This window comes from Nyctereutes procyonoides, unplaced genomic scaffold, assembly GCF_905146905.1.
Source record: "Nyctereutes procyonoides isolate TBG_1078 unplaced genomic scaffold, NYPRO_anot_genome, whole genome shotgun sequence".
NCBI lineage: Eukaryota > Metazoa > Chordata > Mammalia > Carnivora > Canidae > Nyctereutes > Nyctereutes procyonoides.
In genome coordinates this window covers 15,682,658-15,708,474 of record NW_026575155.1, presented here as the reverse complement: position 1 = coordinate 15,708,474, position 25,817 = coordinate 15,682,658, and the positions used below count along the sequence as shown (strand labels likewise).

Sequence of the window (25,817 nt, the reverse complement as noted above, 5' to 3'; positions counted from 1 at the left end):
GGGCAGGGTGGGGAGGAGGCGGGTGGGAGAGTGGGGGAGGGGTGCGGGGAGGGGGCGGGCCTGGGATCGCGGCCGGGCTGTGGGGGCAGGGAGTTGGGCGGGGGGTTGGGGGAGGGGGCGGTCCCGGGCTGTGAAGGGGGTGGGGTGGGGGGGAGGGGTGCGGGAGGGGGCGGGCCCGGGACTGTGGCCAGGCTGCGGGGGCGGGGCGGGTCCCGGACCGTGGAGGGGTGGGGGGCGGGGGGCGCGTGGGGGAGGGGGGGTGCGGGAGGGGGCGGGCCCGGGAGCTCGGCCCTCGGGATTGGCCGCCCGCCCCGCCCCGCCCCGCCCCCGCCCCCCCCGGGGCCAATCGGCTGCGGGCTCGGCCGGCCACGGGGTCCCCGCGCCTCCCGGCTCCCGGCTGGCGGCTCCCGGCTCCCGGCTCCCGGCTGGCGGCGGCTCGCGCTCGGGTCCCCGCTGTCGGGCCGCAGCCCCGGCGCCCGGATGCACCCAGCCCGCCCCGCGTGCCCGCCTCTCCGTCCAGGTGAGCGCCCCGGGGCCGGGGCCGGGGCCGGGGCCGGGGCCGGGGCTCGGGCGGGGGTCCCGGCGGCCTGGGTCGCCCCCCGCGGAGTTGCCTCGTCTGCCCCCACGCGGCCGAGCAGGTCTGCGCCCCGCGCCCGGACCCTCCCGCTCCCCGCGCGCGGACGGCGGCGGCCGAGGTGCTGCACCCACGTGGCCGCGGCCGCGGAGCGCACCGGGCGGGGGCGGGGGCGGGGGCCGGCGCGCGACCATCGATTTTCCATCGCATTTTGGACGGGGAGCGGCTGTTTCGCAAATGGCTCTTTTCGCCGTTTGTCCGGGCGGGGGGGGAGTAAATATTGATGTAGGTGCGGGGGCGGCACGCGAGCTGGGTGCCCTTGGGGGACCGCCGCGGGGCCGCGGCCCGGGCGGACTCGGGGGTGGGGGGAGACCCTAGGCGAGGCGGCGGCCGCCCTGGGGATGGGGAGCAACTTAGCTGCCCAAGGACTCCCTGGGCGTGCCTACCCCGAAGTGCCCCCAGGCGCTCTCCAAACCCCCGTACGGCCTCCTTTTTTTTTTTTTAAGATTTTATTTACTCGTAAGAGACACAGAGGGAGGCAGAGGCAGAGACCCAGGCAGAGGGAGAAGCAGGCTCCATGCAGGGCCGGACGTGGGACTCGATCCCGGGACCCTGGGGTCACGCCCTGGGCCGAAAGCAGGCCCTAAACCGCTGGGCCACCCCGGCTGCATCTCTTGCCTGTGGGCACAGCTGCACTCTTGCCTGTGACCCCCCTCCCCCCAGCCCCAGCACCGGGCGGACTGGTACGTGTCCGCAGAGTCGCGGTTAAGGTGGGGCGGGAGCCAGCCCAGGTGGCGCCAGGTGAGGCCGCCTCCCCGGGACGCACGTGCTCGGCCACAGTCCCGGCCCCGAGCCAGCGTCCGGCCCAGTGCTTTTGGGGGCCGCGGAGAGGCCATCGGCTTCCATCTGGGTCCACAGCAGCTCCTCACCTGGCCCGGGGCTGCGCCGAGCAAGTCTCCAGAAAGGAGGCACAGGGCCGCGTCTGCGAGCGACCTGGCCCGCCTGGGGGCCTCTGATGGGGACTGAGGGACCCCTGCGCCCCAGGACTCCTGCAGGATGGGAGAGTCCCCTGCCCTCCCTCGGCCTGCTCCGGCGCCCCACCAAGGACAGGCACTGTTCCGCTTAGGGCTTTTCAAAAGATTGGAGAAGGTTGTCCTTGAGTGGCTTGGGGGGTGATCTGCACCCCCATAAAAGAAGTCTGTGCACCCGGGGCTAAGCTGGGAGGCTGGTTTCTTTCTTTGTTTCTTTCTTTTTTTTTTTTTTTCTTGACTGGTTTCTTTTTGATCGCCCCCAGTCCCTGGGGCCTGGAGACTGTCCAAGGGGCGTGACTTGCAAAGGGGGTGGCAAGGCTCCCGGAGTGCAGGTCTGGCCTGGGCAATATGGGGAGCCCGTGGGCCCGGCTGCATCAGGCGGTGATGGGAACCACACCCAGCCTGGCCCTATGGCTCCAGAGGAGGAAGGGAGCAGGATAGGGAGGGTTGCAAGAGCCTGGATTTGCATCTCCAGGAGAGGACCCCCCACCATCTCACGGCAGAGCTGCCTTAGGAAGTTCTTGGGGAGCAGAGGAGGTGCAGGGCTGGGACCTGGGGTCCCTTCTGTTTCTCAGAGGAGCCGTGGGGCTGTGCTCAGCGACCACCCTGAGCCACATTCTCTGCCGTGAGCTTCTGGCCGGGACTCTTCCAAACCCACAGGATTCCTGAGCCTTTTTTATTTTATTTTTCGTTCAGCGGTTTTAGTTATAGGAAAAATGGAGAGGCCGGGACGGAGGGTTCACAGGTAGATGCCTGCCTCCTAACGCAGTTTCCCCGTGTAACCTCTTGCATTAGTAGGCACCCGTGTGACGGTTAGTGCACAGGACTCCTCGCTGACGTCCACGCTCACTGACACTGCCTTAGTCTCCCCGAGCCCTTCCTCTCTCCGGATGGCAGGCGGGACATACCTCATCTGCGCAGCTGTCCCGTCCCCTCACACAGCTGGCGCTACGGGGTTTCAGTGATCCGTCTGCGCTTAGTGGGGCTCCAGTCTCCTGGTCAGTGCAGGGAAACAGAAGTAGGAGGCAGAGGAGGGGCTGAGCTCAATCCCGGGGTCTGCAAAGATGGGGGTGGCACCTGCTGGTTGTCACCCCAAAGGAGCCAGGCAGGGCTGCAGCCCAGTGGGGCCTCACCAGGAGTGAGCTCACCCCGTCCCTCCTTCCCTCCCTCCTGCCCATCCATCTGCCTGCTTTTTAATGAGTTTTTTTTTTTAAAGAAAAAAGATTTTATTTATTTATTCATCAGACACAGAGAGAGGCAGAGACACAGGCGAGGCAGAAGCAGGCTCCATGCAGGGAGCCCAACGTGGGACTCGATCCCGGGACCCCGAGATGAATAAATGATCTCTTGTGAATAAATAAAATCTTTTATTAAAAATAATAAAAAAACAAAAGCCTGACCCAAATCAGTTTCTCCCCCTCCCTCTGCCAGGTCCCAGCATGCCTTCCGAGACACCCCAAGCAGAAGTGGGGTCCGCAGGGTGCCCCCACCTTTCAGGGGCATCCCTGGAGAAGGGGCCCCCAGCAGATGAAGAAGCCAAGGAGCGCCTCTGGATCCGTCCCGATGCCCCCAGCAGGTGCTCCTGGAAGCTGGGCAGGCCCCTCGCGGAGTCTCCGCATCACCACACTGCCCTGTAAGTGCCGGTCGGTGACCTCCTCTTGCGTTGTCTATTGCCCTGAACAGAGGAGGTTGTCACCTGGAAGCCACATGGCCATGTAGACCTGAGGTTGGTCCCCCCTTGTAATCGCTCGGGATGGGGGTAAGCTGGGACGGGGTTGGGGTTGGGGTGGGGGCACCTTCTAGATGAGCGACCGAGGCTCAGAGAGGCCAAGGCTGGTTTTCGCTCTAGCCCGGCACCGAGACCAGTGCCTGGCAAGAGTCGACGCTGGGTAACTAAACGGATGTGCCCCAGTCACAGGCTTTGAGGGACCCACCGAGGGGACTTTCTTAGCCCAGCCCCACAGGCCGTATGCTCGCATTGGAGGCGAGCGCACAGCTGCAGCAATTAGGCACGCAGCCTGCGCGCCCCCCCTTAAGCCTGAGCCGTGCACGCTTCTCTGATCACGAGGTAGTTGTCGGCAGTGGGCTCTTCGTGCTTGAACTGGGACTGTTGCATAAAGAACTTTGAAGTCCTCTTTTGAGTGTTTTTAAGATTTTATTTATGAGACACACAAAGAGAGGCAGAGACACAGGCATTTGGAGAAGCAGGCTCCCTGCGGGGAGGGGGGAAGGGGGGGAGATCCGATCCGTCACGCCCTGGGTCACGCCCTGAGCCGGAGGCAGATGCTCCACTGAGCCCCGGGGCGTCCCTCTCCTGCGTATTTAGATGTTGGCAGTCGTCTGTGCCCTGTTCTAAGTGTAGGAGATCCGTCTGTGGGAAAGGAATAAAAAAAGACTAAAATCTTGGACTCCCGATAAAACTTGAGTGCTTATGTCCTTAGGATAATCTTCCAGAAGTGAACAAATAAGTCAAGGTGTTTGATTTTTACTGTGTAGACGCTGCTGTACCCACCCTCGGCAGCGAGGGGTGGTGGGGAGGCGTGGGCCCCAGGGGGGCTCACGGATGGAGATGGAAAAGCCCCAAGTCCGGAAGCTGCAAACATCGAACCATCTCCGTGCTGGGAGCTGCGGAGGCCCAGCTGGGGATGAGCGGTGGGCAGAGGCTGGGGTGGCTCCCGGGGAGGGGGCACAGGGCCGCAGGGAGAGACCCGGCTTCCTGAGGGCTCCTGAGTCCTGAGTCAGGACTGGGGTGGGAGGCCCCCCGACTGGGTGCATAACACCTGTGCCTCACCTGCGGGCCTAATTAACCCCCCTGAAAAGCCGGCGGGGAGAGTGCACGGCCAACATGCCCCGGAGCCCGTGGTGCTCGGGGCTCCTCTTGGTGAGGCCGCAGGTGTGATGGGTCTGGGTGGGCGGTCGGGGGAGGTTCTAGATGGTTCCCAGGTGGAATGGCTGAGAAGGAGGACCAGGGTGGGCGCAGCAGGAGGGGAGGGCCAGACGCTGTGGGGCTGCCCCCCGGGGGCCTCCTGTGCCTTCCCTGGTCGGTTTGATCCCCGGCTCCTGCCCTGGTCACGTCAGGCAGGTGCTCAGGGGGTTTCCGGCGCCCGAGGCCCCGTCCGGAGTCGGGAGGCCCACGTCTTCCTGCCTGGAGCCGGCGGGCCTCCCGGGCTGGGGCAGGATGATTCAGCCCCCGAGAGGATGCAGCTGGAGTCACTGAATCAAGGCCCAGCCTGAGGGCCCGGCCTCCCTCGGGGCTGAGGTTGTCCGTGAGGTGCTCCCTGCTGTCCCGGCGTCCCTCCTGTTGGGAGGCCGCAGGGGGAGGCTGGACTCCACCTTGTGGGTGTGGAGGCCTGGCCCCGGGGGTGGAATGCTGCCTCCTAAGCTGGGCCCTGGGGCTGGGCGTGGGGCCAGGAATGCGGGGTGGACGGGTGCCCGGTGCCTTGGGCTCGCTGCAGCCTGAGAACCACGGCCCGTAGTTTTGAAACCTGAGGGTGTAGGCAGCGATTGCATTTCTGGAACCTTCTGTCAGAGGTGCGTATTCCCAGGCGAATGTTTGGTGAGCACATCCTTGGCGCGGACAGGAGGAGGGTGTGGGATTGGCATCCGTCCCGGAGCGGGAGGACAGGGGAGAGGTGGAGGGGGCCCTTCAGGAGGTGCACGTAGCGTGGTTTGCACACCGCCAGTTGGGTTGTGCACACCTGTCAGCAGGTGGAAGAGCGGGGAGAGGAAGCCGGTCACCTGAATGTGAAGGGGGACAGCTGGCCGGCGGATGGGAGCTGGGAGGGGGCTGGGGGAGGACCCCGGGGGAGAAGGGAGGAGGGTCAGGGGTCGGCTTGAGAGAGGGAACTGAGTGAAGGTCCCCGGGAAAGGCGCACCGAGCGCACGGACCAGGGCCCGTTGAAGTCCGTGCTGTTACGGCCTCTTTCTTCCTTGGAAATAACGTAACTCAAGCGTCGAAGAAATCCTATGGGGGGTCCTGTGTGCACACGCGTGTGTGAGTGTGCCCTGACCTCTTACCCGGCGTGTAGGTCTGTGTCATCACTCAGATCCCAGTGAAGCCAGGTCTTTGATTTGCTACTTGACTTACTTGACACAGTGTGCTGGACTGCCAGGCCTGACTCATCACGGACGACTCTGTTCTAGGGCAAAATCCCCCAAAATCTTGCCTGATATCCTGAAGAAAATTGGGGACACCCCCATGGTGCGAATCAACAAGATTGGCAAGAAGTTTGGCCTGAAGTGCGAGCTCCGTGAGTACCTGGCCCGGTGGGTGGGCCCGGGGACGTGGGGATGGCCCCCCCCCGCCTGCCGGGGACCTTCGTGGTTGGGGTGGGGGGCGCAGAGGGGCCGGGAACCCACCGGCTCACAGATGTCCAGGCCGTTTCCAGGAAGACGGGGGGAGAGCCCAGAAGGGGAAGTGCGGGGTGAGCGAGCCGGCCACTCCGGTCCGGGCTGAACGTGGGCCAGCGGGGAAGGCGGGACAGAAGCAGGAAGGAGCCCCATCTGAGGAGGGGGCGATGTGACAGGGGACCCGGGCACCAGCGGGGCAGGAAGGGCTGGTCTCCGTTCTGCTGGCTTTACAGGGCTAGAAGGTCCCTCTGCGTCCCGAGGCGGTGGGCACGTGGGGAGCGTGTGTGGCCTGGTCCTTGGCAAGCAGGGGACCACCCGCGAGTGTTAGGGGTCCTGGGGAAGGGGCTTCTGTGCAGGAAGGGGGGGCACGGCTTCACCATCACGGCTCCCGGGCTTGCGTTGCGCAGCAGCACCATCGCACAGCGGGCAGCAGGTGGAGGGGACCAGGCCTGGTGCCCCCAGGCAGCTTGACCCCCAAGGGGACGGAGGCGACAGGGCCTCAAGAGCCCACGTGGGGTGGGGCTGGAGGAGGGCCTGAGGCCACGATGGCTGGCTGAGCTGGGGGCGCCGCTGGGGGCATCCCTGGTGGCACGGGCCCGCTCCCTGGCCTTGCATCAGCGCCAGCCCCCAGGGCCCAGCCGGGTGGCCGTGCTGGTGGTGAGGTCAGCGAGTCCCCCCGACAGGCTCGCTGAGCGCGGCTCAGGCTAGTCTCGGGGCCCAGCGGGAGCCGCGGCACCGTCACCACCACGTCCTGGAGGGAGCCCAGCGCAGGCTGCCGAGTCCCAGGGGCGCCGAGCCTGGCTCTCGGGGCTGAGGTCTGTCTGGCGGGAGGAAACGGGGATGGACCAGAGGGAGGTGCCTGTGCCCCTCCCCACAGGCCGGCTGGGTCCCTCCGGGCGCGGCTGGTGCCATGTCCACGCCCCGATGCAAGCATGACGTGTTTTTAAGAGCTGGGAGGAAGAGCAGAGGCCCTGGCCCAGGACTGCCGGGAGATGGCTGGGGAGCCCCGTGGCCCGGGCGAGGGGCTCCTCCCGTGAGGGTGATGGCGACAGGAGGCAGGCCTGGGGGTTTGCAGCCCCCGGTGGGAGGGCGCGGGGCTGGGACCCAGGGGCCGCCGGCTGCATGTCCAACCGCTCTGTGGGGACCGTGCGACCCCACAGGGGCTCGTTCTGGCCCGTCCACCCAGCAGGGGTCCTCGACGTTTTTTCTCTCCGACGCTTCTTGTTGCCACTGGGCGACGGCAGGTGCACGGGCAGGTGGGAGGTTCCCAGGGCGCCAGCACCCTCTGCCAGGCGCAGGCGGGACCGCAGGGGCTGGTTTACAGAACCAGCCAAGACCATGTGTGTCCCCACGTCCTGGCTCTGTCAGAATGTGGGGGGTGGGGTCAGGGATCACTTAGAGGGCCAGGGCCACCTCCTGTCCTGATTCATCCTTGGCTCGCAGTGGCCAAGTGTGAGTTCTTCAACGCGGGCGGGAGCGTGAAGGACCGCATCAGCCTGCGCATGATCGAGGACGCCGAGCGGGCGGGGACTCTGAAGCCCGGGGACACCATCATTGAGCCGACGTCCGGGAACACCGGTGGGTGCTGGGACAGCCCGGGGTGGGGGCGTCCCCTGGCCTGCGGTGACCGCTGCCGCGTGCAGGCCTGTGTGGCCGGGCGCTTCCCTCCAGTTTGCTCAGCTCTTCTTGCATCTGTCCCAGGGGGAGGGTGGATGGGTGGGTAGGGGCCCTGGGGTGGCGCCATGGCCCCCCCTGACCCTGTGCCCGCCCCCAGGGATCGGGCTGGCCCTGGCTGCCGCCGTGAAGGGCTACCGCTGCGTCATCGTGATGCCGGAGAAGATGAGCATGGAGAAGGTGGGGGCAGGGTCGCCTCCTGGGGCTGCCCCTGCGCCCCGGGCCTGGGGGGCGGGGGGTGGGGACACAGGCCTCACCGATGCCCTGCAGGTGGATGTGCTGCGGGCCCTGGGGGCCGAGATCGTGAGGACGCCCACCAACGCCCGGTTTGACTCCCCCGAGTCGCACGTGGGGGTGGCGTGGAGGCTGCACAACGAGATCCCCAATTCCCACATCCTGGACCAGGTGAGGCCGGGGTCTGGGGGCCCGTGTGCACTTGGGGTGGGGACCTGTGCGGGGGGCTCCGGGGACCTGCTGGGGTTGGGGATGCCACACGGGCGGCGGGAGTGGGCTAGTTGAGGAAGTGCACCCTCGGGGGGGCTGGATTGAACGTTCCACGTGCTCCCGAGCCGCCGGGGTGCCCTGTGGCTCGCCCCGGGCCGTGCGCCTGGTGCCCCGTGGCTGCTGCCGCGTGTCTGACCTCGCCGCCTGTCCCCGCAGTACCGCAACGCCAGCAACCCGCTGGCTCACTACGACAGCACCGCCGAGGAGATCCTGCAGCAGTGTGACGGTGCGCGCCTGTGCTCCACGCGCCTCTCCCTGCTTGCCTGGGGCACACGAGTCACCACGCTGTCCCTGGCCAACTCCTGCTCGCCCCTCAAAACCCAGCCCCGCTGTCCCTCCCTGTGACAAGCTCTCCAGAGCAGTTCCCTCGAGAGGCTTCCTGCCTCCGCTGTGCTTTCTGGGCCTTCGCCCTGGCGTCTCCTGGGACACCTCCTTACCCTGTTTCTGTGTCCGGGCCGCGGGGCTCCACGCGGTTTTCGGGCCCCGACGTCAGTGTGGAATTCAGCGCTCGGGCTTTTCTCCTCCCCGAAGGCGGGGGAGGCTCCTTGGAGCCTCTGCGCACGTTGGGAGCCCAGGCCCGAGGGGGCGTGGTGGTGATCTCCCCAGAGACTTGAGCGGGGCGCTGCCAGGCGGTTGCTCCCTGGCCTCCGCCTGGGATCCGGTGCTGCCGCAGGCGTCCGTGGCGAGGTCCGGGCCTGTGCTCGCCCAGGCTTCCCGTGGGCGAATCTGCGCGTTTGGCCAAAGTGCCTCGGCGCGGGTGGGGACTTGTCTGCGGGCGCCCGCACCGGCCCCTCGGCAGTGTGGGAGGCGGGCAGCCTCCTGTCTCCTCTGTGACTCCCTTCCCTCGGCCACGTCCCCGACTGGCCACTGTGGGTGGTGCCCGGTGACCGGCCTCCCCGTCCCCTGCAGGCGGCACGTCCTGGCCAGGCCTCCGGGTGGCACTTGGGGACTCAGGCCAGATCGGGATCTCAGTGGCCGTGTGTCGCTCAGCAAAGGCTGGAACCAAGCCCCCCCTGGGTCACGAGCACTTTTTAAAAAGCTCTGGCCCCCAAATGAGGGGCTGTGGGAACATAACAATGGTTTCTCCGGGGCGGGGGCGCCTGGGGGCTCCGGAGGTCAGCCTTCCACGCAGGTCATGACCCCGGGGTCCTGGGATCGAGTCCTGCATCCTCGGGCTCCCTGCTCAGCGGGGATCCTGCTCCTCTCCCCTTGCCTCCTCCACTTATGTTCTCTAATCTTTTTTTTTTTAAGATTTTATTTATTTTTGAGAGACCCAGAGAGAGGCAGAGACACAGGTAGAGGGAGAAGCAGGCTCCCTGCGGGGAGCCCAACGCGGGACCCGGAGTCATGCCCTGAGCCGAGGGCAGATGCTCAACCCCTGAGCCCCCCGGGCGTTCCTAATCTTAAAAAAAAAAAAAAAACACCGAGTGTGGTGGGCCAGCTGGGTTAGGGCCTGAGGACGTTCTCCCTGACGCGGCTTCTCCCATCAGGGAAGCTGGATATGCTGGTGGCTTCGGCGGGCACAGGTGGCACCATCACGGGCGTCGCCAGGAAGCTGAAGGAGAAATGCCCGGGGTGCAAAGTGAGTAACCCGGGGCCGCGGCGGGCGGTGGAGGCTTCTGGGCCCTGCCTGTGTGCATCTCCCCGCGGGGGCCTGGGCTGAGCGGGGGGCGGGGGGTCGTCATTAGACACCGTCCTAGACACAGGTGGTAAGCAGGGTCAGGACAGGGACCTTCCACTCCAGGGCAGAGGCTCTGGCACCTGACGCCCAGAAGCCTGACGACGACCCCCTGCCCCCCCCATGGCTCAGATCCCTGCGGGGAGACGGCCCAGGACCAAGGCGCCCTCACACCCCCCGGGGGGGGAGGTGGCCTCCGAGGGTTGTTCCAGAGCTCGGAGCTCGTAGGTTCAGGTGCTGCACCTGCCCCAGCCGGGAGGGCATGTGGGCTTGGGGCTGAGTGTGGACCTGGGGAGGGGGTTGTACAGACGTGCAGCTGGTGGCCCTGAGCACCCTCTGTCCCCCACGGCCTTCCTGGGGTGCCCTGCTTGCCAGCGTCTCCCCCGTGAGGCAGCTCCCCCGCCCCACCTGTCCCTCTGAGTGCCCCGGGGTGACATTTGTCTTCGCCTGGTTTCCTGGGTTTCCGGTTTTGCCTGAGGCCTGAGCCTGCACCCCAGGGGCAGGTCTGTATCAGGTGCTTGCTAGGGGTGGGACTGCCACCCTCCACCCCCACCCCACCCCACCTCACCTCCGAAGGCCGGGCGTGGCCACATGAGACTTTTGCCAGCTGGGCCCTCGTGCCGCCCACCCTGCAGATCATCGGGGTGGATCCCGAAGGCTCCATCCTAGCAGAGCCCGAGGAGCTGAACCAGTCGGAGCAGACCGCGTACGAGGTGGAGGGGATTGGCTACGACTTCATCCCCACGGTGCTGGACCGGACGGTGGGTAGAGCCAGGGCGCTTCCCCTGCAAGGGGGTCCGAGCCTCTGCCCCCGTGCCACCGTGCCCCCTTGAACCTGCTTTCCTAGGGGAGGGAGCGCAGAAAAGCGAGCACTGCACCCGCAGGTGGGCGGAGCGTGGCCTTGGGGGGCGAGGCTAGGTGACGGGGGCCGCCCCGCCCCGTCCCAGGCGTCCCAGGCATGTGCTGTGGATGCTGACGAAGCTGGTGCACAATCAGGGCCCTGCGCAGGGGCTTAGGGCAGGTGAGCCAGGTGGACGAGGAGGACCCCAGGCACGCTCTTTTTCAGGCGCCTGGAGGGCGCTTCTACCTGGGGGACGTTGCCGTGCAGCGGGGCCGGAGCAGAGCTCTGGCTGCCAGAGGGAGAACTTGTGGGACCTGGGAGAGGGAGAAAGTTCTAGGTGTTCACGCACGAGAATCCCATCCCACATGCGGGGCCGGGACGCGTCTGTGGAGGGTCACGGCCTCCTGGACCCAGGGTGTCCAAGAGGCCGCACCCCCACACCAGTGCGCGAGCCCCTCTAGAGCCTCGGGCGTGGGTCCTGCCGCAGGTGGTGGACAAGTGGTTCAAGAGCAACGACGAGGAGGCCTTCGCCTTCGCCCGCATGCTGATCGCGCAGGAGGGTCTGCTGTGCGGTGAGCGCTGGGCGGGCGCCGGGCTGGCGGCTGGGGTGCGGGGGACGGACGGGCGCCGCGTGAACGGCGCCCTCGTCCTGAGGCTGCAGGCCGGCGGCCGCGCTCCTCCGGGGCAGGGCGGGAGGGCCACGGAGCAGGTGTCCTTCCAGAAGGTGGCCGGGCTCTGGGTCCTAGGAGGGTCTGTGTGCTTGGTTTTCTGTGTTGAACCGCCTTGCTGAGGACGGGGTGCGGCCCACGGACCGGGAAGGGAAGGGGCGTGCGAGCTGAGGGGCCGGGGGACCTAGCCGACCCCCAGTAGTGTCACGGGAAGACCGTGCTCCCGGCATAATAGGTGTCGGGGCCCGGGGGTGCGCCAGGCACCTGCCTCCTGCCTGGCCTGGCCCAGCTGAGGGACGTGTCCTGGCGGTGCTGTCGGTGGGGCGGGGTGTCTGGGGGCGAGGCCAGAGCTCTCAGGACCAGCACTGACCTCGCAGCGGGGGCTCACCGTCAACTGGGGTCGCCACTGGGACAGGGTGCCGGGTCGCCCCGGGGAGGCTGGAGGGTACCCGCTGCCCGGGCCTCGGGGGGCAGGCGACGGGACAGCTCTGCTCGCCAGCCGTTTCCTGCCGCCGCCCCCGAGGCCGCCTGCCTGAGCCGCAGGACCTGCGACGGCGCACGTGCTCCATGCAAAGCTCCTGGGGGAGCGGGTGGTCTGACCGCCCGGGCGGTGTGAGCTCGGGGCCAGAGGCACACGGGGACGCTGAGCAGTGGGGCCTCCCCAGAGGCAGCCCCTGCGGGTGGCCCCCCAAGATCCCTTCAGAGCTCGTCCGGGCACGTATGCACGACACACGCTGCCCCGCGGGGACGTCTGACCCCGACCTGCCCCGCAGGTGGCAGCGCCGGCAGTGCCGTGTCGGTGGCCGTGAAGGCTGCCCGGGAGCTGCAGGAGGGCCAGCGCTGCGTGGTGATCCTGCCCGACTCCGTGCGCAACTACATGTAAGGGCACCGCCCCCCACCCCCCGCAGCCTCTGCTCCCCCCTCCTGGCCTGGGGGTCCCCCTGCAGGTCCCATCCCCATCTTGGGTCCTGGGACGCCCTTTGAGGCCAGCACGCCCCACAGAGGGGCTCTTGCCCCCATGGCTCCGCACACCTCGGGACCGAGCGCTTCAGCGGGGGGAGGAGGAGGAAGGCCCCCCCCCACGTTTCACCCCATAGCTCGGTCCCCCTGTGGCTGGGGTGGGATGGCCCCTGGCTCTGCCCCGGCACGTGTGACCAGTGGCCTCCGAGGCCCCTTCAGGCCGATGGTGCCGGGCACCTGTGCACTTCGTGTCCCAGGCCTGACGACCACGGGTCCAGCTGCAGCAGGTCCCCAGGGCGCAGGGACCCAGAGACCCCCCCGTCCCACCCACAAACCCTCACCACCTCCTCCATAGTGTGGGAGCCGTGGGTACGCATGCCCAGGGCGCTCAGCTGCCCCTCGTGACCACGCCGAGCTGGTTCCCCAGAGGCGGGTTCACGTCCGGGGTCCTGCGGCCAGACGGCCCTGAGCTGGGCTGCCCACGAACGCCTGACGCCCCGCGAGCTTGGCCGGCCGCTGTGTGGGTGTGAGCGGGTGTGAGGGGTGGGGCGGGCCCGAGCGAGGGTGTGTGTGAGCCACGGGGATGGCTGTACGGGGTCGGAGCGTGTCCTCTCACCCCGCGTCCCCGGGTCCCAGGTGGGTGCCAGGGCAGGGCCTGAATCCTTCATCCCCAGCAGGTCGCACTCCCTTGTGCCTGCCCCCGAGTGATGGGGGAGTGTTGGGAGGGGGCCTGCTGGCTCGGGTCCGGGGACAGGAGCCCCGGTGCCCTGTGCTCCTCAGACGCAGACCCCGGGGTCTCCCAAGTCCGCCCCCCAGGCCTCAGGGTGTCTGCTGAGGGGCGCTGCGCCTCCTCTGGGAACCCCCGTGTCCCCCTCCACGCGGGCAGACCCCGCGTCCCACCTGGTGACTTCCCGACGCCCGCAGGTCCAAGTTCCTGAGTGACAAGTGGATGCTTCAGAAGGGCTTCCTGAAGGAGGAGGACTTCACAGTGACCAAGCCGTGGTGAGGCCGCCTCCCGAGGTCCCCCCGTGGCCACAGGACACGCGCTCCTGCCCCTCCACGCCCCAGGTCACGGCCGCCCTGCTCCCCCCCAGGTGGTGGCACCTCCAAGTACAGGAGCTGAGCCTGTCGGCGCCGCTGACGGTGCTGCCCACGGTCACCTGTGAGCACGCCATCGAGATCCTGCGCGAGAAGGGCTTCGACCAGGTGCCCGTGGTGGACGAGTCAGGGTCAGTGTCGCTCCCCCCACCCTGGGCTGTGCCTGGAGCCGCAGATGCTGGGGGGCGGGGGGCTGGTCACGCGCACAGCCGGGCCCTGCTGCCCCCCCACCCCCGGGGCCTCGGTGTGTGCACGGGGCAGGCTCAGGGGACACGGCCAGCCCTGGAAGGCCGCGCAGACGACCGTGTGCCCGGGCTCCCCGCACGATCCAACTGTAGCCCCAAAGCCCTTGTCCCAGGACGCTGCCAGTTGGTTGCCCTCGACACTGGTCAGAGGGGAGGCCCCCAGAGGGCCCCCCGGTTTGCAGTGCAGATCTGAGCCCGAGGGCGACCGTGGGCTTATTCTGCCCCGGGCGGGGAAGGTGCCTGCGCTGACCCCCAGCCCCACCCCCGCCCCCCAGGATGATCCTGGGGATGGTGACCCTGGGGAACATGCTGTCGTCCCTGCGCGCCGGGAAGGTCCAGCCGTCAGACCAAGTGCAGAAAGTCCTCTACAAGCAGTTCAAGCAGGTACGGGCGCTGCTGCCTGGAGGCAGGTGCGGCTCGGGTGGGAGCCCCGGCCAGGCCACGGGGCAGGGCGCAGGCACCCCCAGGTCTGGCAGCATGCGGCTGGGGGTCCGCAGCAGGCCCAGAGGCCATCTCCTCGGCCGAGCCAGCATCTGGGGGCGTGACCATGCCCCACGCAGGGTCCCGGCCTTTCCTGGACGCACTCCTGGGGAATCCCTGGCAAGCCCCGGATCCAGTGAGAACTAGAATGTTCTGGGAGATGAGCCGGGGCCAGTGGGGCCCTGGGCAGGCGGGCAGGGCAGGCTGCTCCCAGTCCCCTCATCCCCCCCATCCCCCACCACTTCCCACCCTCTCACCCCCCTGCCCCACCACCACCCACTGCTTCCCCATCCCATCCCTACTGCTCTGTGCCCCCCCATCCCACCCACCCACCCCCATCCCCGTCTCCCACTGTACCCTGTACTGTGCTCCCTGGACCTCCCGCCTTGCCCCTCCTGCTGGCCTCTGCTCAGTCGTCCCTCCTCATGGCCTCCCTGAGCCCCTGGTCACCCCCAGAGCACCCAGCACATGGGTGAGCTCTGTGAGGCCGCCTGGCCCCCGGGTCCCCAGCCAGTGTCGCACACACATGGCTGGCCGGCCCTGCCGAGCCAGGCTGTTGGGTTCCTTCCCTCCCGTGTATGGAGGTGACTGCCACGCTGTGAGCGTGTTCCCCACGGTTACCTAGAGGCGTCCTCCACCCCTCGCAGACCCCGAGCACGCCAAGGCCGTGCACGTCCCTGCCCCTGCAGGTGCCCTGTGCTCTCCAGACTCGCGTACGCACGTGTGCATCTCCTTGCCCACAGCGCCCTGTCCTGCCCACCCCCTGCCGCGTCTCGGGCCTTCTGGGGTTGACTGGGTGCCTGGCTGCTGCCCCGGGACTGGCTGCACCCAGCCGTGCCTCCCGCCAGCCTCGCCGACGGGGGAGCCTCTGTTCCGACGGAGCCTGAGGGCTGGAGGCAGAGCTGGGGGGTGCCCCCCAACGCCCGCATCCCTTTTGTTCCTTTCAGGGCCCCCGGGTGTCCGTGTCCCTCGCTGAGCTGCCAGGCAGGGCTGGTGGGGGCGACACACCGAGGGGCCACTGCGGGTGGAGCCGGGGTCTCCGGGCCGCAGCGTAAAGCCGGTGGGACCTGCCTCCTGGACTCCCCAGAGCTCCCCCGTGGCCAGGGCAGCTGGGCAGGGCGCCGGCGGGCTGCGGTGTGGCCGCTGGGCTTGGGAGATCACCTGGGGTTGGTGCAGCCCCCGGGCCCCTCCCCAGGAGCGGGCGGCAGTGGAGGCTGTGGGGAGGGAGGACTGTGCAGGTCCCTCAAGGGGACCGCCGGGTGCCATGGTTAACTGCAGGTGACACCCGTCTAAGCCCCTGGGCACCTTGCGGGGTGATGGGGTCGCTGGAGGGCCCCGCGCAGAGCCCCGGGCCGCGAGCCTTCCCGGTGGGCTGTGGGCCCAGGCGTCCACCGACCCCGCCTCGTGGACCCCGCCTCTCCCTCTGGGCCGTTGGAGGCCGGAAAGAGCTTTCCGCTGGAATTACAGCCTCGGATGAGCTCGCCGAGAGGCCGCCTTGGAGGGCCGCACACCCCGTGTCCCGGGGCCGAAGGGTCTGTCCATCGGGGGTGCTAGAAGGCCTTTGAGGTGGCCCGGTCCCCGGAGCGGCCTTCTTGGGCTGATTGCTAAGAGAACGTGCGGACAAAGACGGGGGCATCCAGGCCTCTCGCTGAGGCAAACAGCTTCCCTCTGGACACAGGGACCCTGTGACCAGCAAGGTCCCAGGAGGCTGGACTGAGAAACCCCGTTTCAGGTCTTTCCTGTGGTGTGAGCGTGTGGGGGGCGCCCACCTGGACCTGGGCGCTGGGTCAGCTGGTGGTGAACCAGGGCCCGAGCAGGGTGATGGGCCGGGTGGTGGCCGCTGCTCCCCCCGCCGTGGGGACCGGGGTCTCCATCCGTGGCTGGTCTTCCCGGCCCCCGATTTACGCCCTGGATCTCCTGTCCATCCCGTAGCCCCAAATCCCTTTCCCATCTCGTTGGGAACACGCTTCCTCTGGGGCGGCACGCGGGCCACTCCAGGGGGCCCCAAAGTGACTGTTTTCTTTCTTCCCATAAGTTCCCATGATGGGCCTCGAGCGGATGGTGCGGGGCGAGTCCCCACCGCTCCCCTTCTCTGTAGGGTTTCCCCCCCGAGGCTGGGTCGGTGCTCGTTCGTGTGACGGGCGGCAAAGCGCAGTAGAGGCGGGGCTCCCGTCTTCGTCGTCTCCGGGCCGTTCCTGTGTTTGCTCCGTTGCCGGAGGGCCCGGGGGCAGCGGACACGGGGGCAGCGGCCCTCAGGCTCCGGCCAGCTCGAGGCCTGGCTGGGCGGCCCCGGTGAGCGCTGACCTCCGCTTCCCTTCCAGATCCACCTGACGGACCCACTGGGCAAGCTCTCGCACATCCTGGAGATGGACCACTTCGCCCTGGTGGTCCACGAGCAGATCCAGTGTGAGTGGGGCCTGCCGCGGGCGGGGCGGGGGGCAGGTGGGGGGCGCCGACTGCCACGGCCCGGGCCCACGCTTCCGTGCGCCTTCCTGCCGCGAGCTCCCTCGAAGGGCATCTGGGGGTCGGTGGCGCCGACCTTCACCCCCGGCAGCCCGGGCCTTCGCAGCACCACGCGACAGCCACTTCCAGGCCGCGCCTCGTGCCCGCAGGCCAGGGGCTGCCGCTCCAGTTCTGGGGAGGGTGAGGGCTGGTCTTGGGCCTGGGCTGCCCCAGCCCGAGGCTAACCCTCCCCCGTCCTTGGCTCCACAGCGCGGGGCCTGGCCGTGTTGGGCGTGGTGGGGGGGCCTGCAGGTATGTACCCCCTCCCCCAGAGTGGGCTCTGCGTCAGCATCGCAGCCTCCGTGGGCAAAGGAGGGTGTCCAGGCTTGAGCGGGAGGCTCGCCCTCCTGGTCTCACACTCGTATTCGAGTATCTAGGGAACCAAAAAGGGGTTCCAGGTTGAGGGTCCACGAGTGACGTTTCCTTGGACCGAGCCCACGTGGCAGCTCTTCCAACGGCTGCTTCCAGCTGTGTTGGCAAGAGCGAGGGCTCGGCCCAAAGGCCCAGCCAGAGGCCCGAGGCCACGTCCTTGACGGCGCTTGCACGCCCCGGCGCCGGGCGACCCTCCAGGAGGGGCTGCAAAGCTGCGGACTCCTGCGGGCTGTGCGTGGCCGGTCTCCTCGGGGGCCCCGTGCCAGCCCCCCTCCCTGCGTGGCCGCTGCCCTGAGAGGCGGAGGGCAGGCCGCGGACAGGTGCTGGGGAGAGATGGGACCTGGGCCTCTGCAGCCGCTCCTCGTAGGGAAGGAGGCTATGAGGACTGGGCCGGCAGGTCCCAAGAGCTCAGGCCCCAGGAGGGCCGATGTTAGGGTTTGCGCCCAAAGGCGGGAGATGGTCTCTTGCTGGGGGGGGACCAGCCTTTTCCTTCTGTTCAGGCCTTCGACTGGTTAGGGGAGGCTCAGCAGGCCGGGGAGGGCCATCGGCTCTACTCCGTGTCCCCGATGCGGTATCGGGTCTCGCCCAGAGACGCCCAGAGTAACGTCTGCCCAAATATCTGAGCACCCTGTGACTCAGTCAAGCGGACACATCAAACTAACCGTCCCCCAACCCTCTGCTGTCAGCACAGCGTGGCTGCCCCGGGCTGGCGCTCCGTCCAGGCCCGAGAGAACAGCTTGGGCTTGAAGTCGGCCGGAGCCGTGAGCCGGTATAGTTCACGGGTGTGGGCAGCGTGGGAACCTCACGCCACAACGCGAGTGTCAGACACCAAGGGGGACGCGCAGATGGAGCGAGACGGAGCGAGAGCGGGGGCGGGGAGGCCAGGGCCCCGCTCTCTGCAGCTTCGCCCCGACGGCTCGTGTCAGAAGACGGCGTTCGGTGTCGGGTCTGCTTGGGAGCCGCCGGGCTCCGGCACCCAGGCACCTGCGGGCTCGGGCGAGGCCTCAGGAGCTCTGCTTCCCGAGGGCCTGGGTGTGGGCGTGGCTGCCTCCCCCGACTCGCGTGGAGGGGCCTTTAGACCGACCGCCTTGTTCCCCCTCAGGCCATGGCAGTGAGAAGTCCAGTAAGAGGCAGACGGTGTTCAGGGTCGTCACTGCCATCGACTTGCTGAACTTCGTGGCTGCCCGGGAGCGGGAGCAGAAGACCAAGTCAGGAAGCGGGCCGGAGCCCAGACCTGCCTCGGCCACGGTCCAGCTCTGACGGCCCCCACGCCGCCGGTGGGCTCCGTTCTCCTTTGCTCTTGTAGACACTGAACCAACCAACATGTGATTTTTAACCGCCTGACGCTGGGGTTGCTCTAACGTGATGGGTGCGAGGAGCAGGTGTAGGGTGCTTAGCCCGGGACCCGCATAAGTGCTAGCTTCCCCCCTAGTGACACCTGGCTACCTAAATGAGTCTGTTTATGGTTTATTGGAGCGCATGGGCTTTTCTTTAACTTTCTTCTAAAACGTTTTAATGAGAAAATCTGAGTTTCAACAAGAAGTCAACCAGGTGGATGAGGCCACGGAATCACCGGGGTAGGGGTGGGAGGGTAAAAGCAGAAGAAGGTGCCTTTTCTGGAGAAGAATCCAGACTGGGGAGCAGCAGGAAGGTGGCTAGGGAGGTGTGGGGTCCGTGTGTCTGCTGGGGCCTGGGGCGGTCAGAGCGACTGGGGTGTTGGGGCTTTGTGATTGGGGTGAAATTTTCATACCTTTAAATGAACAGTTTAAAGATGTTACGGTCTCGGTGCCGTGTAGCCAGGTCCCCTCCCCTCCCCTCCTGGCAGCTGCCCATCTGCTTTTTGTCTCTGTGGGTTTACTGGTTTGGAATACGTCCTATAAACGCAATCATGCAATCTGACCTTTTGCGTCTGGCTTGCTTCGTTCGGCGCGATGTTCCTGAAGTTGACCCGCGCTGTAGCAAGGCTCCGTGCCTCGTTCCTTTTCGTGGCTGCGTAATGGTCCGCTGTGTGGATGGACGTTTTGTTGGTCCCTTCATCTAGGACATCAGCTGCCAGGAACTGGGCTGCCGTGAACCTTTGTGTACGAGCATTTATTTGAAGATCTGTTTTGAATTCTTTGGGTTCTATCCCCGAGGCTGAAGTGCTGGGTCATGTGGTGATTCCAGGTTGACGACCCACCAGACTGTTCCCCGGTGGCCGCGCCCCCATACGTCCCCCCAGCCATACACAAAGTTCCAGTTTCTCCACATCCTTGTCCACGTTTGTCATTTCTTTAGTTTTGGGGGGTTTGTTTGCTTTGTAACTGATGGCGTGTGGTATCTCATTGTGGTTTTCCTCATTGCACTTCCCTCGTGACTACTGATGCTGAGCACCTTTTTATGTGCTTTTTGGTCATTTGTGGGTCTTTGGAGAAATGCCTATCCATGTTCTTTGCCCATTTTTAAATTGTGTTATCTTTTATTGCCCAGTTGTAGGAGATCTTTATGTATTCTAGATACTAGACCCTTACCAGGTATGAGATTTGCAAGTATTTTCTCCCCTCCTGTGGGGTAACGTTTCCAGTTCTTAATGATGACTTTTAAGTGCACATTTTGAACTCTGAAGTTCAATTTGTTTTTTTCTTTGGTTATACCTTTGGTATTATAATTATGAACCCATTACCAAATCCAAGGTCATGAAATTTTACCTGTTTTCTGCTCAGACCTATATAGTTTTATCTGTTATACTTGATTCATTCACCCATTTTGAGTTAGTTTTTATACATGTGTGAGATAGGGATCCAACCTCATTTTTCTGTACATGGAGGTCTATCTGTTGAAGAGTGTGTGTGTGTGTGTGTCCCCACATTGAGTGGTCTCCGCACTCTTGGTGAAAATCAAGTGTCCATTGATGGAAGTATTTATTTCTAGACTCTGAATTCTACTCATTGGTCAAGAGATCTGTCCTTGGGCCATATCACTGTTTTGAGGACTAGAGCCTTTTTTTTTTTTTTTTTTTAGGGCTAGAGCTTTGGTAGTAAGTTTTGCGATCAGGAACTGCGAGCCCTCCAGCTTTGTTCATTTTCAGTATTATTTTGGGAATCATGATGTACCTTGGTGTATTTTTCTTCACGTGTCTTGTGCTCAGAATTCTTTGAGCTTCTTGGATCCCACAACTTGACTGGAAATAGTTCAAGAACCTGCCCGGACTGAAAGACGGTTTTGCAGGTTGAGGGTCCTTCCACCACCCAAGCACAATGCATGAGAGAAGACGCTCACAGGGAACATCCTTGTGACTTGTCAGATCACTAGGGACAGGATCCAGAAGCAGCTTCCAGAGGTGGGTGGGGACAGGGGAAAGTCTTGGGAATGAGAAAAGCATCTGACTTGATCTCTAGCTTGTGGAGGCTGGAAGACAAGGGAGCAGAGCCTAAAAAACATCCAGAATAGAAGGAATATAGGCTAGACCCTCCCTTAACAGCAAGATGACCGCTGGGGCGCAGGCCACAGACATCTCCACCCAGGCAAATTGGCCCCCTGGTCCTGAAAAGCACTGGAAGTGTGTTGCACCCAATAAGATCCTGGAGGGCACCCAGAATGGTGGGGAAGGCAGGTCCCCTGACAAAGGGCTGCTCCCGCCGCGGCAGGACAGAGGGCTCCAGGGGATGCTTTGAGGGGGAGGAACGTCAGAGCCCTGTGGACCTCAGTCACAGGCCTGGTAGTAAGTGGGGTTGGCATTAGTACCTGACGCTGTCATTACAAGATCCCCACGGGTCGGAACTTGACTTTCCCGCAACAATGTGGGTGTTTAACAACTGCTAACACACGTTCATAGTGTGTTTCCGTGGGTCCATGGGTAGAACGTAAGACAGGATGCTCAGCGTGGAGCTCAGAGCCTCCCCTCCCCTCCCCTGTCCTGGGCCTGACTGTGGGGTCTGTGCCCTAAGGCTGGTGGCGACAACCCTCCCTGATGGCCCCTCAACCTTCTCAGGAGCCTCCTGCCCCTGCCGCTCATGCTGGCCACAGAAGACAGCAGCCCCCAGGGGCCTGACACCCGGGGGACGGTGCCTGTGGCCATATGGGGTGGTCTCTGGGGCACTTTATGAGCCTCCTGGCTGGGCAGGGCTGCGGTGGAAGCAGCAGGCACGGGGCTCAGGAGATGCCTCCAGCAGGTCCCTGGGGCTGTCGCCCTCTGTCACCTTCAGACATCGCTTCTCCGGAGCAGCAGGCCTTCCATGACGAGCCTCCGACTGCTGGCATGTGTCCTTCCCGTGTCCATGTCCTCCCGCACGGAGCAGCCCAGGTGCCGCTGGACACACCTTTACAAACGGTGGTTCCTCTGTCGTTAACACTTTGTGAGGGGGAGGCTCAGCTCAGCGGTGGCAGGAGCCACCGAGCCACACCAGGCTGCAAGGGAAGCTGGGAAGGGGGTCTTCAGTCAGTTGGCCATAAGCTCGGGTGGGGGTGGGGGGGTGCCGGTCCTAAGGGAAAAGAAAAATCAGAGATGGGTGGGGATGTGCCCTGCCCTTTCCTGAGGGTGCCCTTTTTAAGGGAATCCCCCCCCCAAGTGACAGCTGGCTCAGGACACCAGTGTCCCACAGGGCCAGCCGATGGAGCTCCCTGAGTCCCTGTGACTGTCCCACGGGGCTGGAGGACCCCTCCTCCCACTGAGTCGGGCTGGGGAGCATGGGTCAGGCCTGGCCATGAGCGCTCGTCCTGGGCTGTGGGTTGCCTCCCCTCCTGACGCGCCGTGGGGAGAGACAAAGCCCACCTTCAAGCTGCAGACCGAGACGCACCAATCGCTCTCCCAACATCCTTTGCTGCTAGGATGCAGGCACCGGACAGGCCTGGCAGGCTGGACGCCCCCCGCCCAGGCCACCAAGGAGGAGGACCTGTTGCGTCTGCAGGATTCCGGGGCCAGGGCGTGGGGGGCAGCACTGCCACAACCAAGGGGGGGGCACACAGACCAGGTACCAGGAGGGATGGGGGTGGGCTCTGTGCCCCGGCTGGGCCTCACAGCCTGGCTCCCACTGGGGCCCCTGAAAGCCGGCCTTGAAACTGGAGGGGGGTGCTCTGACGGCTCGGTGTGACCCACCCTGGGCTGGCCAGGGAGGGTGCTCGTGGGCGCCCCGCCAGGGGCTCACCCACAGGTGTCGGGGGCTCCGCCTGGTGCCTGATGAACACAGCCCTGGGGGGGGGGGGCAGCAGAGCGTCTACAGGCTGACGGCCCCAGGATTCAAATGTAAAACGGACTCCAATTTTCTGTAACGCTCTGTAACAAATTCATGCCGACTTTTTAAATTCAGTGACTAAAGTCACAAGTTGCATTTGTCTCGAACGGGTATTTGCTTCACTAAAAGTCGACAACTTCAAAGAAAGGCGAAGACCGTGAAGCACCGTGTGGACACTGAGAAACCTCCCCTCCACGGATGAGACCGGAGGGGCCCAGGGGTCCCGGTGGAAGCGCTGCAGGGCGGTCAGAGCCTCGGGCACAGTGCCAGGTGTCCCCCGGCGTCCCCCGGCCAGGGCTCCCCAAGCCTCAGCCAGGTTTCAGAGAAGGGGTTCACTTTATGGACAAAGTCCTGGAGGGGCGCCCAGCGCTGGAGGATCCGAACCAGCCGCGGGCACCCCACGGCCGAACACAGACATTCCCGCCGCATGGAGACGCAGCAGTTTTAGGGCGCCCAGCGGGAAGCGGGCCACCACGAAACCACCCCTCAAACACTGAGTAAAAATGACTTCCAAGTCCCATGTCTCCTTCCTGGTTCCCGTTTTTCACTCCTGGACCCCCGGGCAGAGAGCTCGTGACCCCCCCCCCCCGGCACCCCCCGCGGGACGCAGGCCCCGGGCTGGATTCGCAGCCTGCGTCCTGGGGCAGGTGCGCTCCGTGCAGCCGCCACTCACCTGCCGGAAGCCTGGGACAGGCCCGGGGCTCCGGAGAAGCCGTGACCACAGGCACCCACCACGGGGGCCACCGACAACCGACAAGACCCTCCTCTTCGCGGGACTCCACTCCGAAGGGACAGAGGCCCCCAGGGCAGGACGAGCGGCAGCAGAGCACTGGAGGCGGCAGCTGCCCCTACCCTGGCCCAGGGAGAGCCGCTCACGCCCGCGGGGGCTGCTGGGTGCGTGGGGAGTAGCCCGGGGCCGGGGAGACCCCTCGGGGCGTGCAGGCGTGACCCACGCTCCCTCCTGTGAGGTAAAGGCCTTAATCCACGAGGGGAGGGGCCACCTCCGCTGCCCCCGTAAAGACCACTACTGGGGAGGCCCAGAGAAGCTTCTGGACCCTGGGTCCAGCCCGGATCCCAGGCCCACTTCCTCGCGCCCTGGGAGTCAGAGCTGGCCGGCAGAGGCCCGAGGGGCGGGACCCCTGAGAAGCGGGAGCCGGAACAGAAGTCCTGCCTCCACCTCCCCGCTCCTGCCCGAGCTCAAGGCCGCAGCCGGCGGGCAGCCCGACGGGGACAAAGCAACGGCGCAGCCCACACCCAGCACGTGGGCGCCCACGCTCCCTCACCCAGGAGGCCGCGCTACCCTGCTCCCTGCCACGCCACCGAGGGAAGCGACATTCCATCACAGGTTGGGGGGCACACGGCGAAGGCACCCCCGCTCCCCCCCGCCCTGCCAAGAGCCCCAGCAGCACCCGCCTGCCACGTTCGCCCAGCTGGTGGCGCCCACCCCCCGGCCCTCCCTGCCCCTCGGAACCGACTGGACTCCCAGGGTGTCGCCCGACAACGCCACCGGGAGCATCGTGCGGACTTCGCACAGGTACGCGTCCCGGCTCCCCGGCCAGGACGGCAGGGCACACAGCGGTACCCCGAGTACCGGAGCAGGGCCCCGCGGCAGGGCTCCCAGTGATGCTCCGACCCCGGGATACAGGCCCCCCGTTTCTACACAGGCTCAGGACCCGCCTGCCCCCCTTGGGCCCGAGCGACAAGGAGGCTGTGACTTGCAGCTCTGGTTAGGAGGCCGGCGCTCCTGCCTGTGCCCGTGGGCCGTGCGGATGCGCCCTTCCGTGACCTGCCGAGTAGTATCCTCTGTCATTTTCCTCTGGATTTCATTTTTTTTCTTTTGATTTGTAGGACTCTGCCCTTAAACCTAAGTCTGAACTCCTCCTCATCAGGTGTAGATGTTAGAAAAGAAAAACCCTTCTCACAGATTATCACCTGTTCACGTCCGCAGTGTCCTTCACTGAACAGGAAGGCTTCCTTCGGATCTGGCCAGATGCCCTCATCTTTTATCCTGTCATTTGTGTGTTTGGGGCCTTAGAAGGTCTTCCACGGGGTAACAAAGATAAGCTCCCTCCTCCTCCTCTACTGATCCACAGTGCTCTCCCCAGGAGCCCCGACATCTGGCATCTGCCTCACCCTGCTTCTCTGACTCTGACACATGCCACCGATTACCTCCCGGGGACCCGACCCAGTGCCCTGCACACACTCGACAACTTCTGGAACCCATCCTGTCTTGGCTTCTCTGGCTCAACCCCACCGTTCCGTTCTAACAGAACTCTGGGCTTGAGATCTCTGGTCTACACTAACACACAGTGTAGACACTTACGGGCTTCACTACTTATTTCCGACCTGACTGCTGTGTTAATATTAGAGAAAACAGAGTTACCATAAAGCAACAGATTTTAAAATATACCTAATTCTTTTCCACAAGCCGTTTTCTTAAAAAATGTCTAAGCAATGGAAGGAAGCCATCACCATCCTTAAAATGTTCCTTTTCAAACACCACAATAAAAGAACTCCTCATTTATATTAAAGCCATCACTGGCTTCCATGGGCTGAAGTCTTGGGTCCATTTAAAATAAAGACATGAGAAATGGAAACATCTGTGCCAGGTAATACCTTCTAAATACTATTTGTATGTAAAATGCTAAATTATTCAATTAGCCACATAAAGTAGCCCTTCACAGACTGCTGCGGGAGAGCTAAGGAGATGCTGCTGGGAGGAGGCGGCTGGACCTGGGACCCGGTCGGGGGCCAGGGTGACGGGGAGAGTGGGCTGCTGGAAACCTAGGGATCATCATCTCAGCACCTGTGCTCAGATGCTACAGCTCTGCAGCTTTGCAAAGTTTAGTTTAAAAATGGTTCGAGGATCTTAGATCCTACTGAAGACAAGTGGATCTAATTGTAGGACGGCAAAAATCACTGCTGTTAAGAATTTCATCACAAAGTGTCTATACACACAGCATACGCGCTAAACATTCCTGACTTATGACCTCTGCATAATATAACAAAACACAAAACATTAATCCAAATATATTTCTTATTTTCAGGATTTGCTAGATCACTACTTATTTACTTATCGCCCTAGATAGATAGATAGAATTTTATTAGTTATAAATATTACTTTTGAGCTAGAATAAACCTTATAAACCAACTTCTTCCTTTTAGGAAACAAAGCACTTGAAGCCTCAAGAGGTCAAAGATTGGGCCAAGGTCTCACCTGGTAAAAATTCAGGTACACCTGTCCTCTTGACCTGGAGCAGGTGGAGAGACGACACAGAAGCTCCATTTTCTGTCCAATCAGAACATTTCCTGAAACCATGTACTTCGGAGCTGGCTCTCCTTGCTGCCCACAAGATTTACAATCGCAGATGCCCTTTTTAAAAATACTGAAGTCTGCTGACCGTGGCCTCTAAGCATAAACAGTTCGGGGGTGGGGTGGGGTAGTCAGAACACACTGGACTACAAAGAAAAACTCTCTGAAATTGTTTTAATGTAGCTCTTCACCGAGTCCCGAACGGCCTTGGGTGTCATTTTACAACATGCACTGTGAAAGGCGAGACCTCACTGATGAATCGTTTTCTTGTTACTATCAAAATAATTAGGTTGATGATAAACTACAATAAAAAACAA

General features: G+C 64.2%; 2 protein-coding genes across 3 annotated transcripts; both read left to right on the top strand.

Moving 5' to 3' along the window:
* Nucleotides 1–362: 362 nt before the first annotated feature.
* On the top strand, nucleotides 363–18,876 carry CBS (cystathionine beta-synthase). Of its 2 annotated transcripts, XM_055313598.1 has the most exons (16): nucleotides 363–520; nucleotides 3,037–3,238; nucleotides 5,749–5,855; nucleotides 7,399–7,533; nucleotides 7,730–7,809; nucleotides 7,900–8,034; nucleotides 8,290–8,359; nucleotides 9,624–9,715; nucleotides 10,447–10,572; nucleotides 11,140–11,224; nucleotides 12,094–12,199; nucleotides 13,205–13,282; nucleotides 13,375–13,509; nucleotides 13,899–14,007; nucleotides 16,425–16,509; nucleotides 18,080–18,876. In XM_055313598.1, the coding sequence occupies exons 1-16, from the start codon at nucleotides 481–483 to the stop codon at nucleotides 18,235–18,237; spliced, it is 1,743 nt and encodes a 580-aa protein (XP_055169573.1). In that variant the 5' UTR covers nucleotides 363–480; the 3' UTR covers nucleotides 18,238–18,876. The 2 variants fall into 2 exon arrangements, with proteins under 2 accessions (XP_055169573.1, XP_055169574.1); XM_055313599.1 differs by lacking the exons at nucleotides 363–520; nucleotides 3,037–3,238 and adding an exon at nucleotides 5,458–5,633.
* A 143-nt stretch (nucleotides 18,877–19,019) lies between these two features.
* On the top strand, nucleotides 19,020–24,735 carry LOC129502142 (proline-rich protein 2-like). Its single transcript, XM_055313607.1, has 2 exons — nucleotides 19,020–23,721; nucleotides 24,036–24,735. The coding sequence occupies exons 1-2, from the start codon at nucleotides 22,691–22,693 to the stop codon at nucleotides 24,220–24,222; spliced, it is 1,218 nt and encodes a 405-aa protein (XP_055169582.1). The 5' UTR covers nucleotides 19,020–22,690; the 3' UTR covers nucleotides 24,223–24,735.
* The last annotated feature ends 1,082 nt before the right edge of the window (nucleotides 24,736–25,817 follow it).

What these genes read in the sequence shown, in the direction of transcription:
- CBS (XM_055313598.1), top strand. Translation starts at nt 481, where the DNA reads ATGCACCCAGCCCGCCCCGCGTGCCCGCCTCTCCGTCCAG. An exon ending in AGAAGATGAGCATGGAGAAG is followed by an intron (nt 7,810 to 7,899) that starts GTGGGGGCAGGG and finishes GATGCCCTGCAG; the next exon opens with GTGGATGTGCTGCGGGCCCT. An exon ending in AGAAATGCCCGGGGTGCAAA is followed by an intron (nt 9,716 to 10,446) that starts GTGAGTAACCCG and finishes CCCACCCTGCAG; the next exon opens with ATCATCGGGGTGGATCCCGA.
- LOC129502142 (XM_055313607.1), top strand. Translation starts at nt 22,691, where the DNA reads ATGACTTCCAAGTCCCATGTCTCCTTCCTGGTTCCCGTTTTTCACTCC. An exon ending in ATCGTGCGGACTTCGCACAG is followed by an intron (nt 23,722 to 24,035) that starts GTACGCGTCCCG and finishes TTTGATTTGTAG; the next exon opens with GACTCTGCCCTTAAACCTAA.